The sequence below is a fragment of the Zalophus californianus genome, chromosome 16 (genome assembly GCF_009762305.2).
Source record: "Zalophus californianus isolate mZalCal1 chromosome 16, mZalCal1.pri.v2, whole genome shotgun sequence".
NCBI lineage: Eukaryota > Metazoa > Chordata > Mammalia > Carnivora > Otariidae > Zalophus > Zalophus californianus.
The window spans coordinates 24102530-24118421 of record NC_045610.1 but is presented as its reverse complement, the minus strand read 5'-3'; the positions used below and the strand labels follow the sequence as shown (position 1 = coordinate 24118421).

Below are 15892 nucleotides of genomic sequence, written 5' to 3'. Positions count from 1 at the left end.
GGGAGAAGCAGACTCCCTGCTGAGCAGGGAGCCTAAGGTGGGGCTGGATCCCAGGACCCTGAGGTCATGACCTGAGCCAAAGGCAGCTGCTCAACCAACTGAGCCACCCAGGCAACCCTCAAATTTTTATCTTAAGTAGACTCAAAGTTAAAAAAAAAAAGTGGGTACCAAGAGGCTCTTCTCTCATGATTTAAATGTGTTCATTTTCTGCTCTGTTTCTAGCCAAAACCAAAAATGCATGGAATTGCCACATACATTACCCCTCTTAACTATCCTGATACATCTCTGGCTGGCTCAGAAGCACGTCCCAGTTCAAACTCACCTGTTTGGATGAGATGTGGGCAGCATGAACTGGAATTCCACCACACAGGTGTTGTCCTTAAGCTGGCGATGTTGTACACTGTTAAGTTCATAGGCAATATAAGCCCTTCGAACATAAACCTGGTCAAAAAGTAATCCTCAGTAAATACACTTTGAAAACAAAAACTAAGACATGTTTAGTCCAGGAAAAGGATACTCCTGAGAAAGGTATGCAATGTAGAAGAAGGCTCTGAACGTAAATAACTTGCTTTGATTAATAAAGCTAAAGTCTTAAAACTATACCCGTGACTATAAATGGAAATAAAACTGCCCTGCCTCTGCTGGATACCTCTAGCTGGGCCACAACCTTTCACACTAACCCAAACTCAGGAGAAGGTTTGATCATTAGTAAAAGCAAGCATACAGAATCACAACTACTAACTCATTGTGCACGATCATCCCAACAGAAGATAAAAGCCAGCAGCGAGAAAAATGAGAGGTACTGGTTCTGAGCCACCTGCGGAGTGAAGGTAGAAGACAGAAACACTTCAACTCTTTTACTATCCTGTATCTTTGTTTTCCCACTGCCCCAAATTATTTTAAATTACTCATATCCCCCAAACCGTAGGCAAGAGCAGTAAGACATAATGTGACATAGTATCTCACATGTACTAACTTGACTCAAGAGTTAAAAAAAACAGCAACAGGCCCCATCTCAGCAAAAACCATCAATCTGACCTTGTGCACTTCGCAGCCAATTTGCCACGTACAGAAAATGCTACATGGGATTCTATCATCATGTGAGGCATATAAGAAGATTTCTCATTAAATGACATGAAAGCACTCTAAGACACTTAGATATTTTTAAAATTTGGTATTTACTGAGTAGGACACATTATATTCTACCCACAGAATACAAATAAAAAGTAAGCCAAAGGAGCTTGCAACAGACTGTAGTGATGCTGTGTTACATAAAATCAACTAAAACACTCCTTTTCTGCATCTTCAAAAAATATCTACTTGGAAATTTTACAGCAGTATTCAGGGCCTGCAATTTTTGTGCTTAATGAGGTAGAGTGATGTAGTGCAAACAGAAAAGTCTTTGAGTCAGACTGACCTGGGTTCAAATGCAAACCCTTCAGCTTATTATCTACGTAAATGTGGCCAAGTCACAAACTCTAACTTTCTTTTTACTTCATGAAGTAATGGTAGGGTTAAATGAGAAAAAGCGTGAAGCACCTAAAACACAGTTCATTAAATGCTATTACTTTCTTTCTCACGACAAAATATTTCATAAGAGCTGCCCGAAAATTCAGAAGATAACGAAAATCCATTTTATTTGGCCCAAATCACAAAATGGTAAATGTTATGGTCAGCCATGTTTTTTCTTTTATCTTTTATTGTTTTATAGGGAATTCTGATTTATTATGAAATGAGAGAATTCAAATATCTGGAAAGTAGAGACTATTGAAAAATGCTGGCAGCTATTTTCCCGTGATTAGAGCCCAGAAGTGGTGATTAGTTCAGCTGAAACACTTGAGTAAAGCAAGTCTTTGTTTCAGGGGAAAAGAAGACTGTAAAGCACCAACCTTAAGGCCAAATAAAAAGGACTGATACAGTAGCCAAGTGGACAGAAGAAAGCAGCTAGAAAGAGGTCACATCGTGTTGGTATGAAAGCTCACCTCCAGAGCTGCCATCCTCACTACCTGGTTGCTGTGATAGAAGAAGTTTGGGAGGACGTCAAAAATAGATGTTTCAGACAAGATGAGTTTCTGGAAGGCACAGAGACAAGTTTGAACCACCACATCCAAAAGAGACCGATTTCAGTGCACAATATTTGGCATTTTGAAGCACTCAGTAACCCAAGAATTCTGTCTACAGATGTCATGTATGAACTTACCTTCTTTGTGCCCCGGCTTCCTTAGCTACAAAATGGGGAAAATAATGATACCTATCCTCATGGGTCTGTTGTGAGCATCAGGAGAATTAATATATGTAAACTTCTTAAAAGTAATACACTAACGACATATTATTAATGACCATATTAATACTCTTCCTGACATATATTTGTACTCAACTTCTCAAATATTGTCTCAATCCTCCACTGTGGTAAAACACAGATTTGGACCCCAGTTGAAACCCTCTATTTCAACTGTGAACCAAGTAAATAAAAACATCCTTTCCTCCTCTCTAGGTTCTCCAGAAGAAAATCTGACAGAAAGCCTGAAGACTCCCTTGGCTAGACGGAACAGTATTACTCTTATTTACAGGTAGAAAAATAGAATGTCATTCCTGAGAAAATGATGTTGTCAAAAAAGTGATAGTCAAGGTTCTTCCAGTTAGTAGTAAAATTAGCCAATACTCTTCTATAAAAGTGGCTCTGTATAAAGCTTACTAGTAAGCATTATAATGAAATGAAACTTAAATGACTGAAGTAGTTTTGTCTCTAGAAGACTCACAACTACCTTATTTGCACATCCGACTCAAATACCAGACATCAGCCAGTGCGACCTCCTGATTCTAGCCCAGAATACTTTCTGGATAAAAAAGCACAAGAGGTAAAGACTTCAAGAGGACACATCTATCAAGGCAGGTCTATCTGATTTTTAAGTTCAACTACAATTCTAACAGCAGTTTTATGAAAAAAATATTGTAAATATACAACATTTTATACAATCAAGGCATGAAACTGCAGCACACAGAAAATCAGAATAGACCGACTCATTAAATCGTGCTTGGGAATAAGGGGACAAGAATGCAGAGCGGCAGGAGAGGGCGACATGCATACCTGCAGGTTCTCAATGCAAAACTGATGTCCATACATGTCAATTGCCGAAAGGAAGATGGACTCTACTTGGTTATGGCGAAGCTCGTATGATGGCAAATGGGAGGCAATAAGGACCTAGCGTGAGAGCAAAATAAGAGGCATAAGTTCCTGAGGGAGTGATTATTCTAGCCTCCTATTAGGCAGCTCTGATACAAAAGCAATAAATATAAATCTGTAAGTGCAGGCATCAAAGATAAAACAGAGACCAAGTGAAACAACTTCTATGTCCTGTAACAGAAAGCCAATGCCACCAAATACCGCATCTAGGTTGACTCTCACCATGATTTGCGTTGTGGGCAATTTCCCATGGGGGCGCCGGGGGAGGGAGAGAAAACAGCTTCAGTCAAGTTCCCTCAGTGCATATGATTTACCATTGCAAAGCTTGCTCGTCCTGGGGACTGCATGACTAGCTGTTAATTGGGAATCAGGTCTGGCAGGGAGCAGCTGTGGGGAAGGTGGAGGCAACAGAGCTAGGCTTTTGCAATTCTGAAGTAGAAAGAAGGACTAGGAAAAGCTGCTCTGACCGCCCCAGGTACTGGTATCAAGGAGAAGGTGTCGGGATATAACACCAATGTATTTGAGGAGCAGCGTCACAAACACACAGGGACACGGTGGGACCTGAATAGTCTCAGCAGGCCACTGAGAGGTTCAGTAACTTTGAGTAGCTCAGTGACATGGATACAATTGTGGAGAAAGCAGAAGGTCACTGAACGGCTTCAAATGCTGCTTCCTTGTCAATGCCCATGCACTGAAACAGGGAGTACACCACTTCTTGGCTTCCTTGCTGAAACCTTTTGGAATGGAAATGAAGACCACAGGATGAAACTAACCAGAGTTCTCTACGGTTGTTCTGATTGCTAGCACCTCAGATTCATTGCATTATCTTTCTGCTTTCCACACTTGATTTTTTCCTACACACTTAAAAAAGTTTTCACATGCTTCTAAGCTCCCTTTGGGAAGTGAAAAATAGAGTTTGTTGCCGTCCGTTAGCTTCCTTTCCTCCATGTGACCCTGGTTTACTATTGCAAGGCTCCTAGAAATGTAGGAAATGGTAACAGAATTTTATAAGGGGGAAAAAGACTTCTATTTTAAAGAGATTCAACGTGAATGTTTTCCTTTCTCTTTAAAAAACATACTACACGAAAACATTTGTTCTGAGGGCAAAGAGAAGACATAACGTAGAAAATTGTACAATCTTTGTCAGGCAACTGAGTAAAAGCTCACTGTTTCTAAGACCACCCAATCTGTGAAAACCGTTTCTCTCTCAAGATAATCAACACATGTCCTTACTTGGCGTGCTCGAAGTGCCACTTTGGCATTGGTGGTCTTACTGAGTTGAGTTAGCTCTGTGAGGATATTCAGCAGCTCATCGGTGAGAGTAGGGTCCCGTCCACACAATTGGTCCTAATTGTTGGTGTGAAAAACATATACACATTCACATTAAAAAGAACTGTGGCTAGAACTCTGAAATAGGAAAAGGGGACAAAACCAAAGTAAACATAGCTGGATTCATAAGAAAATGCAAAGTTCTTGTTATTTTTATCCCAAACAATGTGGTCAAGAAGATCCCAGAGGAAGTCACTGCAAAGGAGAAACCCAAATCCCTCAGTCATTCGTATTCAAAATGCCTAGTGAATTCCTTTACAAATTGACACTGCACTTTCAACACACAGAAGAAATCATCAGAGACCATTAAAAGGGGTCAGGGAATTCTGAGTAAAAAATAACAGATGAGGCCTCAGAGTTGTAAGAGGTTTTAAATAATATGGGGACTAAAGGCTTTCCTGTTCCCTCTCCCACTTTTGGAAAGAAGGCAGAATAAAGCAAAAGGAACCACTCCTGGTGGTTTTCATTCTACACACCAAATGTTCAGCATCCCAGGAGGGTGTAAAACAGAAGCACAAGAACAAATTATTCATTTAAAAACACACACTAAATAAAAACACCATCTCATATGCTGACAATTCTATACCCGAAATCATTTATCCTCTTGCTGTACCAAGAATCATTCCAGGATAACTAAACATGGTGAATCCTTAGATGGATTAGAGGGAAAAACCATGCTCCTATTATATAGTCCAAGGGTTTATTCAATTGGGTCCTTCCTCTCCTAAAAGTTAAAATTTCTTAAGAAAAAAATCTCTATCATATTTTGAGAAAAATGTTTCTTCTCCAGTGGAATATTAGTTCATTCCCTAAATTCATCCATTATCCATGTAATTTTCATTTAAACTGAGAAAACTGCAGGTGCGGTTTTTATAAATGTCTGTCCTTTTCTGAAATTTACAGAGCTGTTTATAGAAGTTCCTAACACCATACCACATAAAATATACACGTTTAGGCACAGTTCCTCTACTTGGAGTTTGAAATAATTGCCTTTATAGTGTAGTGAAGTTTTATTCTCCCTCTACTACCAACAGGACATGAAAGATGACCAGATCCCCAAAGGCTTACTGCTGCTGTCTTTTGATTTTCTTCCTACCTTGATTATCAGCCTTTTTCCTGAAGAATCTCTATGTCATATTTACCTTCCTCATCTCAGGCATACTCTTTATAGTCCCTTTATCACAACAGTATAAACAAAAGTTTGAGGCTTTTGGGGCAGATATGCATTTCCCAAAACACCTTTTCCACAACCCCTACTACCTTCCACATCACAGGGTAAACAGTTTTGGAGTACACTGCACCACCATGCTGGGAAGAAGGCTTCATTTTTTTTTTCTTTTTTTAAAATCTTTTATATATTTATTTATTTATTTGAGAGAGAAACAGAAGAGAATCTCAAGCAGACTCCACGCTGACCTCAGAGTCCAACGTGGGACTCAATTTCACGGCCCCAAGATCATGACCTGAGCCAAAACCAAGAGTTTAATGTTCAACCAACCGGGCCACCAAGACGGCCCTTCTCAAACATTCTGAAACAGGAAATACTTTCTGGTTCTCCAACCCACCAACCAGAAGTCTACTCCAAATGTCCAGAGTCGTAAAACACATGATGGGATTTACAATTAAGGAAGTGCACGTGTTGTTTTTACCTGTTGAACACAGGGAATTCACCGATCTGAGTGGGAAGATTCACCTGTTTAGTTCAGGGAATTCCCTGATGTGAGAGGGGAGGAGAGAAGTGGCTAAAAGGTGACTATAAATCCAGGGTTTGATTGAGCATGAAGTCATAGACCAGAGGGCCTCTCCACCCACCCTACGGCATAAAAGGAAAAAGGAGGGAGAAAATGCAACCAGGTTGCATCTTTTGTTGAGATCTATGGAGCTAAAGAGAATTTCAAGGGAGTATGTAAAATCACCAGGGACAAGACCACAGGAAGACAGAACACACAGGTAACAGTGGATAGGGAAACCAAGACAAGTTTTTCCTACCAAATCCCTCTTTTCCCAATGTTCCTAATAGAGAAAAATATTCCTTTCTGAGGTTCTTACTCCATTCATCAGAAAGACCCACTGAAAGATCTAAAAACCTAACAGGTGTCCTAAGTAATAAAACTCAGCTTCTCTGCAAACAGCCAGACTCAAGTCTCAACATCTAGCAACAAAAGCCGACATGACAGAGTAAGAACATTAGCTACCTACTTGTATCAGACACAACAGCTTTGATACGGAATGTTTTCCCTTGAAAGGAAAGCCAGGTTTACCTTTTGAGATTAAACTAAAATACACACATAAAAATGGAGCTATCCTCTTGCCTAACTATAGATCATGTTCTAACAACACACAAAACCACTTTTTTAAAAAACGACTTTTGTTTCATCTTTCCACTAGAAGAGAAAAGGAAGGAGAAGACAGGTAGGGAAAAAGAAACAGTATCTGAAAGAAAAGTGAACTATGGAGGATTTAAAAAAAAATAATAGGGAAGTAATTATTCATTCACAATCACCAACTGAAAGTCTTCCCAGGCTCCTTGTGATAAAGTACAGAAACCAGGCCTTTCTGGGATGTGAAGCATCAAATACAGTACCAATAAACCACTACCTCCATTAGTTTATCCTGACTTGGATTTTTCATTCAAATATTATTTTCTCCATTGTCATCATGAGTACTTAGAAAAAGACTGGCAATAGAAAATCACATATAAAGTAACCTTCTCAACCTTTTCTTGTCCTTGACCTGGACAATGTTCAGGTTCTATAAGAAACCGCCAGGGACTAAAGACCATTCTATTTATCAGAACCAACCATCCGAAGATACAAACATCCAGAAGGAAGTTTATGGCCCTCTAGCCTAGAGACAGGCTTCCTATGGGAAGTCTAACATTCCCATCGAATTCTGGTGAATACTTTGTAACAATGACATTAAATGGTGACTATGTCCATAGATGTGCTTCCTCAACAGAATGAGGTTCTTTTAATGAGCCTGCTGATTCTGGGATTACAGATTACTTGCATAAATCTGTAGGCCAAAGTGAACGTAATTATTCAGTAATGGTTAAGGTTGTGTATCACACACTTATTTCTCATAATTATTCTTAACCTGGATGGTGGCTAACAACAGGGAACATTTCAGATTTGCAGAAATATAACAAACATGCTTAAGTGTCCAAACCATAGTCAAAGTTATGCAGCTGACTGCCAGAAGAGCCCAGTATAATGCAACATGATCTTAGCATCCTAAGATTTGAAGGCAATTCAAAATGGAATGTGACTAATGTGTAATGCTCTCAAGACATTAACTATTGTTCAGCTGGGTGAGGCACTAATCCCCAAATCAGCAATGGACTGGTAGCTTCTTCCAGTCACAGCTGGACTTTTTGACATTCCAAGGACGTCATGGGACAGGTTTAACAAGACATTGTTAATATCACCCTTATTCAACAAACTTGCGTTCACTGAGAAAGACTTTATTTACATGTTGGACACAATTATTCGCAGTAATGTTAAGAGGAAGAAGGAAAGGCTCCCCATCTAAACCAAATCAGAGGCTCATAGGCACGGCATTACTCATAAGGAGCATGGTTTATATCATGTTCATGTGGATCATACCAGAAATAACATATAAGTAGTAAGGGGAGGACTACTCAGCATCAAAGTGGCTACTGGATATGTACTTTGCTATCTAGGCAGCTAGAAGGATGGTGATACTTTGTATTGGTGCCAAACTGCTTAATTTGGCTAAACAATCTCTTAAGTACGGGGACCTGGGTAGCTCAGTTGGTTAAGCATCCAAATCTTGATTTCAGCTCAGGTCTCCATCTCAGGGTTGTGAGATCGAGCCCCGCGTCTATTAAGATTCTCTCTCTCCTTCTCCCTCTGCCCCTCCCCACGGAGCTCTCTCTTAAAAAGAAAAAAAAAATAATAATCTCATAAGTATCTCTAAGTAAATGTAAACAATGTTCTAAGCTTTTTCCTATGAAATTATTTTTTTTTTTAAAGATTTTATTTATTTATTTGACAGAGAGAGACAGAGTGAGAGCAGGAGAAGCAGGCTTTCCGCTGAGCAGGGAGCCCGATGCGGGGCTCAATCCCAGGACCCTGAGATCATGACCTGAGCTGAAGGCAGACAGACGCTTAATGACTGAGCCACCCAGGCGCCCCTCCTATGAAATTAAATTTAAGAAATAAAAAGAGCTTTCAAAAAAATAAATTTGATCTTCCAGACTTTGGTTTCAATCGAGGCACCATGTTCCTCCAAATGGAGGAAAAATGATAGGACTTTAGCATTTTACTTGGTATTCTGCTTTCCGGATAGGATGAAAGATTAGAACAAATTTGCGCAAGAGTCCTTGAGGCAAGTTACTACTACGCGCTATGCTAATGGCCTGGAGGGGATGAGGGCTTCCTTGGAGCAGCCCACATTCTGTAACACTGATTCACAGAAGCCTGATTGTCTTGATCCCTCCCCCTCTAGGTTCAAAAGCCCCAGAAATCATCATCTAGCTCAGCAAAGCACACCATCAACAATCCTACTTCTAGAAAGCAAAGATTGAAATGCTGGGCACATAACAATCAATCAGGAAGCCAAGGTAAGCAGAAAAAGGGGAAGTGGCAGAGAACACAAGCTGGGGAATTCAAATGCTACCACCATGTCCAGGTGATGTGTGTAAGAGACAGTGAGACCTACAGAAAGAGTAAGCCAAACCAGTAAAATAGCTTTTACCAGCCACTAACATTAATGCAGATGTGGGGTGGGGTGATGGCGGTGAGACCTGACCATTACCAAAGAAGGAACAAGGAAACCCCACATCTGGTATTCAGTAATATCAGACCAGAAAGGAGCACCTCTTGAGCTCTCATTCCTGCTGCATAGGACATGGCTAGCTGGCCCTCAGCTCAAGCGTATCAGTTAACTTCTTGATTTCCAAATCTCTATGAGAAGGTGAAAGCAGCGGATATTTCAAAAGAAATTCAGTGATACGAAAGCCTACAGATCCTACTGTGTTTGCTGAGTTTTGGTTTGTTGGGTTTTTTGTTTTTTAAGAAAAATGTAAAATGCCAAAATAAAAGGACAAATCCATCTTTCTGGTTCACATCTTCAACCTTTTCCTCCTCCCCCTCCCCCTCTCCTCCCCAACCACCCTAGTCATCCAAACCCAAACACTAACAACAGCTCTTTTCTCCAAAGAGCTCAGCCTGTTGGAAAGTTTGGGCACCATCCATGCAGGTAAGAAGTAAGCAGGATGACAAGGTGGGGAAGAAAGAATAGCAGCAAGTCAGAGCCCCATTGGCTTCTGCCTGTCCTGACTGGCAGAAGCAGAAAGCAAAGCCTCAAACCAGTTCTCTGACAGGGCCCAGCGCCTCCGCAGCACCCCCTGTGTAATTACACACTTGAGTGACTGGACTCTGAAGAAAATTGAAGGCCTGAGCTCCGAACAGCTGCCATTTTCTCTCTCCATCACACCAGCGTGATTACTTGAGAAATGAACAGCCCCGGCTCAAAGCTACTCCAGAATTCTCAGAGGAAATATGGCTCCGTGTTCCAATAATGAGATTCTTAAGGCAAGCGTTACTTACAATCACTCCGCAAAAGGAGCGAGCCGAGCCCCTATATCTTACAAATTAGAATTTAAGAAACCCAGCGACAGTCTTGGACGATCATTACTCTTCTGCTGCTCCAAGGATTCTGGGCTTTGGTCTATTTTTAGTGCAGAAAACTGTTAAGTCCTTAAAAAGGGAATCATAATAAAATGAAAACCCACCATCATTAGCTCCCTAAAAAGGCAAATACACCGCATATTAGGTCCAAACTGAGAGATTCTGCCACTCCCTCCTCATTACTCTTTTCTGCCAGAAAGTCCTGTTTTATCCAAATGAGAATTAGCAATCCTTGTACTGAAATAAAAAAACAAAAAAACTAACTGCTCAGAGATCTCTCCCTTCTTTTGATTGAGGGAAAAAAAATCAGCAAATTGCCATAGATAATAGCACTTCTTTGCTGAAACCTGTCACTTGGGGAAGTTGAAATATTACATAGTGCTGATATATATTTTTTCCTTTCACATGCATCTTCTGATTTCCCTACCATCTAGCCATTCTAGGGTAGCAAAGGTAATGAACTCTCCCTGTAATTACACGTTTTTAAAAGTGGCTATTCTAAAAAAAAAAGTTATATCTTTGAGAGTTAACCAGCTAGGCAGATACAAAGTTGTGGTGCTGTTGTTAACCAGAAACACGAACTAGACAGTTTCCCTTTATTCTGAACTATGAAATAAAAAACAGCAGTAATGATTTAGTTTTTTTTTCCCTCTGAGACATAATGATAGAATCAAGGTACCAAGAATGCTAATTGCACAAAGGGACAAGAGAGGAAATTCTAGGAGTAAAGAGGTACTTCGGTCCCCAAAAAAGAGTAGCCATGCAGTTGTTCATGGGGTGGGGACGCTAAGAATAGTCCTATTGTTCTCCGATTCCTAGAACTAACTCAACTGGAAAACTCTAGGAGTGAAGGACTTACAAATCATCTTTAAAAATCCTTAAGTCCAAAGTCCACAAAACTTCTACCCACCGGTCAAATGTACATTAATTCTAATCACATTTACTAGTTTCACCTCTATTTCCCACTTTCTACTAATTCTCATATTACAAGGCTATGGGGGAAAAAAGCATGTATCCACTACCAGTACAAGAATCTGAGCTTAGAGTTCCATGTAGGTAAAAGAGAAAGGGACCCAAAGAAGATGCAGAATAAATTTAAATTTCTTTGGTGGGAGGGGCAGTACTGAAATTCTAACACTGTTTTTTGTTCTTAAGTTTTGGGACATAAGAGCCCTTATATTCATGGAACAAACAAGAGTTATCATGACAAAGTATATTGGCTAGATAACATTTTAAAGCTACTGTGATGAGTGACAGCAGGGATGGGGAAGCACAGGGCATCTCTAAGCAGAGTCAAGAGATCTGAGTTCCTGTGCAGGACTGCATACACAATAGCCAGAACAAGCCTCTCCTGACTGGAGCAGGTTCCTTCAGGTCAAGGACAGAGGGAGAGGTGAGAAACTGTTCACCTACAACCCAAGCACCACTCATCCCCAAATTACAAAAGACAAGGAGCTTTTCCTCTGACCAAGGAGCTTTTCCTCTGACCACAGAACCTCAGAAGGAGAAATGCTTTCTTCACATCAACCATCCTTACAGGTTCTGAAAAATGGTACTCACAATAAGCATTGTGACCAGAAGATTCTTCTTGGTGACTTGAGCGTGAGAGAAGATATAGTTCAGTACAGTGTTCATGTCACTCTTGTTCTCTTCTCGAAGGGCGAACACACATTTGTCATAGTGACCTGCAAGCAGCAAAGAGAACTGGTCCTCATCCATGGATGAATGTTCAGTTACATGCGATTTGTTTTTTTATATGATTCACCTGATAAGCAGTGAAAGGAAACACCTTAAGAATTTCCTTGGATGAATTTGTACAGAATTGGCAGTGAGGTTTAGTAAAAGAAACACTGGACTAGGAGTCAGGCAATCTGGTCTAAGACCTGGGCTCAAAGCCTAGCTCTGTTACCAATTTCCTTTGTGCTTCTTGGAAAATTGCTTTACCTCTCTGAGCCTCATTTCACCACCCCGCCCCCCCGCCCGCCAAAAGGGTGGAGGGAAAGTATGTCTTACAGACTGGGTGGTTGTTAATAATTCCACCCCCCCACCCTCACTCTAAACTCTCTCATTTAGCTTCCTGGAATGATTTCCTTAGCAGAGAGGGTTCTGCTGCTTAAGAAGAAATGTCAATACCATTAAACTTGATGATCTTTAAAGTCTGCCCCTGGCTTGAGATTCTGGTTTCATGTTTGACTCACTGAAAATGTTTTACCTAACTATAAGGAACAGTTTTAGTTCAAAAATAAAACCATACAAACTTGTCACTATCTACAGAGGGATGGCTGCTACCTCTGAAATCAACATTTTGCCCTATAAATCCATGAAAACAGCTAAGCAATGCCTAGGCTTCCAAATCCAAACTAAGGCAGAGATCAAGGAGAACCTTACATTAAGTCAAAAGGTCTGTAGGGAGAGTACAGTTATGCATATTTTCACTGGCCCTTTATAAGGCCACCAGGGGCAGGTTAGTTCTGACAAGGAAATCTATGCTTTGCAACAGAGGCCTAAGCTTCAGGTTTATTGTAGTGATATCTGCCATGGGATATAATATTTGGTTCTTCAGAAAACAGCTTACCTCAGAATTAAATTTCCAAGTAAAGGAGAATTCGTGTTTGAAGAGTCTCGAGGTCAAAATTTTACGAAATCATGAAAATACTAAAGGATTATCACCTCAGTTCAGAATCCATGTTAAGTTACAAACCAGAACAGTTTGGCTGTATTACCATGGATTCCTAGAATACTGAGTACCTTCAATCAGAGTAACTTGGCTGTGTTTTAAATATTAGAGACTGATTTTTTTCAAAATGAAACTAAATATATTTGAATAACAGTGGGCTACAATATTTAAGAACTGACAATCTCACATAAGACCCATTGAGAACACAATAGAGGCTGTTTAAAAACTGGTTGTCCTATACAAATTCATACTTTTCCCAACCAAGACAGCTTTGAAGAGACAACAGAAATGTATCTTGGTAAAGGGAATTACTAGCACCAGGAGAAATAAAAAGACTACCCAGGGAAGAGACAGCAGAGACCCTAAGCAGAAAGAAAGCAATGATACCAACTGTTCCCTTTTTAAAAACTTTTTATTATGAAATATACATACAGAAGAATATACACCCAGGTAACTACCATCTTAGGACATTGTTAATCATCTTTGAAGGATCCTACGTGCTTCCCTCAGAAACAACTGCTAAGCTGAATTTTATGTTACTCATTCTTTGGCTTTTCTTTACATTTATTCCATTTATCTCTCAATGTGATGTTTTTGAAATTCATCCTTTTGTTCAGATGTGTAACTTGGTTCATCTACTTTCACGACGGTGTAGAAATCCATTGTAGGAATATACTAGAATTCAATTACCTATCCTACTTGTGTATGTTCTAATTGTTACCTTTTTTGCTATAATGAACAATGCTACCACGAATAGGCCTGTGTATGTCTCCTTGTATGTAAGAGTTTCTCTAGAGTCTATTATCTAAGAGTAAAATTGCTACGTTGAAGAATATTTAAAATGTTCAACTCTGTTAAGGTTCTGACAAACTTTTCCAAAGTGGTTTGCACTTTGGAAATTTGCACTGTCACTTACAGAAGCAGTGGAAGATGATCCAACTTTTTAATTTTTGCCAAACTCATTTATGCTCACATTTCTCTAATTACTAATGAGCTTGAGCATCTTTTCATAAATTTGTGGATCGTTTGTATTCTCTCTTTTGTGAATTATCTTTTGCCCATTTTTCTATGAGGTTGTCTTTTACTTATTTACTAACACCCTGTTAGATGCAGGTTTTGTAAATACGTTCTCCTACTTTGTGGCTTATGTTTTCAGTCTCTTTTGGGGATTTTTACATGAACAGAAGCTCTTAAGTGGAGTCAAATTGATCAACCTTTTCCTGTATAGTTTGCACTTTGTGTGTCTTCTATGACAAAATCTTCCCTACCTTGAGTTCATAAGGCCTGTTCTCCTAAAAAATTAGTAGTTTTGCCTCTATAGAATATGTCGAAGTCTTTAATTCATCTGGAATTGATTTCTGTGCATATGGTTTAAGATAGGGATCCAATTTTTTTTTTTTGGTTTTGCAAATAAATAAGCCATTGTTGTATAATTTACTGAAAAGTCTATCCTTTCCTCATGATCATGCCTATTGTGTTATAATGTAAATTTTCATATATGTGTGGATCTGTTTCTAGGCCATTATGTTCCATTGGTCTATTAATCGGTCCCTACACTAATATCACAATCTCTTCATTAATATGGCTTTATATTAAATCTTGATATTTGACTGGACAAATCTTCCACCTTCTATTTCTTTAGAAGTATCCTGTTTATTGTCAGGCTTTTCTTTCATGTAAATTGTAGAATCGGCTTGACAAATTCCATGGATATTCCCTACTAGGATTTTTACTGGAACACCAATGAATCTATAGATGAATTCAGGGAGAATCAATACTTTGCAAGTATATATTCCAGTCTAAGACTGTGATATTTATTTAGATCTTTATTATTGTTTACTCATTATAATTTTCTTCAAAAGAGGCTTGTACATTTTTTTAAAGGATTTTATTTATTTATTTGACAAAGAAAGAGAGAGCACAAGCACAGGGAGCAATAGGCAGAGGGAGAGGGAGAAGCAGGCTCCTGCCAAGCAGGGAGCCCGATGAGGGGCTGGATCCCAGGACCCTGGGATCACGACCTGAGCCAAAGGCAGATGCCCAACGCCTGAGCCACCTAGGCGTCCTGAGGCTTGTACATTTTTTGTTAGACTTATTCCTTAGTATTCCATATTCTGGGTTGCTATTTTAAATGGTCTATTTTTCTAAACAACTGTTGTTGTACTATAAAGATATAAAAAATTCAAACGTATATTGGATTTTGTATATTGACTTTTGCATTCAACAACCTTGTTAGACTTTAATTCTAATAATAAATATGTGGATATTTTGAGGTTTTCCAGGTAGACATCATATCTAATGGTGGCAGATTTATTTCCTTACTCCTTTCTAGTTCTCATACCTTTTAATTCTTTTTACCTTACTGCACCACCTCAGCCAGTGACATCCAGTATGATGCTGAATAGAAGCAGTGAGAGCAGGTGCCCTTGTCTTATTCCTGTCTTAAAGGGGATGCTCTCAACAATGCTTTCAGTTTCACTATTATGCATAAAGTATCCTATGGATGTTTTTTGTAGGGGAACTTTAAAGTTCCCCTACATGTTTAAAGAAGTTCCACTCTATTCATCATTTGCCAAGAGTTTATTTATCATGAATGAATATTAAATTTTGTCAAATTTTCCCCCCATATCTTTAGATGACCATGGTTCTTCCTCTTTGAATCTACTAGATAATAAATTACAGTAGTTGGTTTTTCCAATATTAACCAAGCTTGCATTAGTGAGATAAAGACAATTTGGTTGCGATGTATTATTTTATATATTGTTGGATTTGGTTTGCTAATTTCTACTTGAGTATTTTTGCTGGTTGTGAGTGGCACAGCCACCCTTTAAAAGATGCAAAAGAGGGGGCCTGGGTGGCTCAGTCGTTAAGCGTGGGCCTTGGGCTCAGGTCATGATCCCAGGGTCCTGGGATCAAGCCCCACATCGGGCTCCCTACTCCGTGGGAAGCCTGCTTCTCCCTCTCCCACTCTTCCTCCTTGTGTTCCCTCTCTCGCTGTGTCTCTCTCTGTCAAATAAATAAAATCTTTAAAAATAAATAAATAAAAGA

General features: G+C 39.5%; 1 protein-coding gene across 12 annotated transcripts in view; it reads right to left on the bottom strand.

The window, feature by feature from the left end:
• ACACA (acetyl-CoA carboxylase alpha) overlaps positions 1 to 15892 on the bottom strand; it is a 280816-nt gene that overhangs the window by 130239 nt on the left and 134685 nt on the right. For all 12 annotated transcript variants that reach the window (XM_027626351.2, XM_027626358.2, XM_027626350.2 and 9 more), the window contains 5 exons: positions 11728 to 11852; positions 4418 to 4531; positions 3089 to 3202; positions 1983 to 2072; positions 323 to 441 (listed from right to left, as the gene is read on the bottom strand). In XM_027626351.2, the coding sequence (XP_027482152.1) occupies positions 323 to 441; positions 1983 to 2072; positions 3089 to 3202; positions 4418 to 4531; positions 11728 to 11852 (562 nt within the window). The remainder of the gene's footprint in view (positions 1 to 322; positions 442 to 1982; positions 2073 to 3088; positions 3203 to 4417; positions 4532 to 11727; positions 11853 to 15892) is intronic.